The 2,661-nt window shown below is 31.4% G+C and overlaps 1 protein-coding gene across 1 annotated transcript in view; it reads right to left on the bottom strand.

Annotated features, from left to right (window-relative positions):
- LOC107616760 (polygalacturonase At1g48100) overlaps positions 500 to 2,661 on the bottom strand; it is a 6,119-nt gene continuing 3,957 nt past the window's right edge. Inside the window, exon 6 of the mRNA XM_016318690.2 lies at positions 500 to 1,278. Coding sequence (XP_016174176.1) covers positions 777 to 1,278 — 502 coding nt within the window. The 3' untranslated portion in view covers positions 500 to 776. The remainder of the gene's footprint in view (positions 1,279 to 2,661) is intronic.

Consider the following 2,661-nt stretch of genomic DNA (forward strand, 5'->3'; position numbering starts at 1 on the left):
GTTAGGTAATCAATAACTTTTTTGAATAACATGAATAACGGATCATAAATTTGGTTATTATTAGATATTAATTACTCATGTCATTAATTAAATTTAAAATTAATTTACTTTTTTAACTCTATTATTCATATTATTTAGCAATATTGTTATCTACGTATACTTTTTCATATTTTTCTTTGACTATCTGACATCACAGATTTTTATAGTACATATAAAAGCGTTCATATTAGCAACACGCCAACACTGTAAAAATAATTAAGAAAAAAAATTTAAAATAGGCCTGATAATTATTTCGAAAGACAATGAAGTCCTTAACAAAAAAAAAATCTAATCCCCTGTGCAAAAAAAAGTCAAATTTGCACAAGAGCTAATCAGTCCAAAAAAAAAGATCAGAAGCCGAATTTAGTATTTTTTTTTAAGACCTCTTTGTCCTTTCGAAGTAATTGTCACAGCCAGGTGGGCTATACTCAATAATTAATAAGCGTATTTCAGCTAATATACCAAACTCACCTTTAATTTATTACTAAGAAATAAAAAAGTCCAAACTTTGATTCGAAACCGGAAACATTTACAGGCATTATAGTTAATTAGCATCTGGTGGAGGGGGAGGAACCTCTAAAACTTAAGTCCTCGTCATCCTCAACAATCACAGCATAATCTATAAGGCAGGCTAGGCTCAGGACAATACATCTTTCACTCCTTATTAATGTCTATACTAATAAAATACACACACTCTTTACATAATATTAACTGAGTTTTCACCTTTCTGGTATCAATCAACAACGAGATAAATCATTCCCTGGAAGAGACTGAGGAAGACCCTCAATCAAGCAAGAAACAGGAGGAATAGTTAGTGTCTCCAAATTGCCATAAGCATTCCAACAGAAAGGGTCATTAAAAAGATCACCCTGTGCAGGAAGAAGCTCAATATCAGAAAGAGTTAAGTTAGTGCAAGGCACAGAGTCACTGCAAGCGAAACGCATGGGTGGGTGCCTTATATCATATGTCCCCTTTATGTTTGAGTATACTATGTCTGATACAAATACTGCCGAGCTTTTGTTGCTGCAATCTTTCGATAGGCAATAGAATTGGTCGATTATTATTGGGTTCCGTACACTCTCCATGTGAATCTTGCTGAATGTTACTTTTGATACTGATCCTGATCCTCCTTGCCATGTTTTTATTCTTACTCCATTGTCTGACCCTTTGATCGTTGACTCTCTTACTGTAATGTTTGACACACAGGCTCTTGAGTTGTGGTTTCCCAAACTACCAATGCTGAACAAACAAAATTAACATTATATATATGTGACTAAAATTAATTATATATATAAATTAATGAAACAATAATTCTAAAAGGCAACATCAGTTGATAAGCACACCAATTATAAAAATGACATTTAAAAATAAAAAATTAGTCACTAAATGAATCGGTGTATAAATATATGTTATTTTATTTATTTTTAATATATATTCTATATAAATAACTGATTTAATAATTGATTTTTTTAGGGACAGTGTGATTATTTGTTTTTGCACACTAATATGATCCACATTTGAATTAATATAATTTAATATTATAGAGAAGAGTCTATAATATAGATTGTCGATAGCATGCCTATATAAATCATTATATTTTGCACTTTTTTTATGAATATTAACTACAAGTTGAAAAGGAAAAACCAGTGGCCACCTACCATATTCTTAAGAAAATAATAGAAAAGTATCTTTTTATTTTATCTGCCGCCGCTGGTCAATAGATTGCTACATGCACAAAACGGAATTCGAATTTCCGACACTTGTTTAAGTGAACGAGTGAACTGACCACTCGACCAATGCAAATTAGTTATTTAATAATAAAGTAGTTACTATTGGAAAATAATAATGATTAATTTTTAAATAAATACTACTTATTTAGTTATTTATGAGCAAATAAAATTTGACCCAGAGAAAGTATTTATTTGACAAGATGAGAAGTTAAGAACAAATTAATGAAGTAGGAAAAGAGAATGAAACTTTTGGGAATAGTACATAAATAAGTGATCATAGAAGTACCTAATTCCGTGGCTGGGACCACATGTAATGTTCTTTATATCAACATCATAGCAACCCGTTCCAATGGACACACAGTCATCACCTGTGAAATGACAATTCAGGAAACATTGTTAAATAAACAGACTCTTGATGCAATAAACCATGAAAAGCAATTAGCATTTGTTTTTGTGACTTACCGTTGGAAATGACGGAATTGTATATCCTTACGTCATTTGTGTTTTCTATGTGTATTCCATCAGTGTTGGGACTTAGTGCTGGAGATGTTATGAAGATTGAATCTACTCGAACGCTTTTGCAGCCATCAAATCTGAAATGGAACTGGGGACTGTTCTTGATTCTAAGTCCTTGCACACTCAAGTTTGAACTCATGAAAAACCTTAATGCCTGCAAAATAGGGAAAGGTTGGGGGCAGGGGGAAGAATGTTTCATTTATTTCTATTATAATAACAGTAACAAAAGTAAATTCTTTTTTTTTCCTTCTAACCGTTTGTTTAAAGGACAAAGTATTTTTTTTACCATTCCAAAATCTTTAATCGGTCTTCAACCATCTAAATAATCGGTCTAAGTAGTTATTATAAACAATGAACTACTGCTTATATATTACAG

Source organism: Arachis ipaensis, chromosome B09 (genome assembly GCF_000816755.2).
Source record: "Arachis ipaensis cultivar K30076 chromosome B09, Araip1.1, whole genome shotgun sequence".
NCBI lineage: Eukaryota > Viridiplantae > Streptophyta > Magnoliopsida > Fabales > Fabaceae > Arachis > Arachis ipaensis.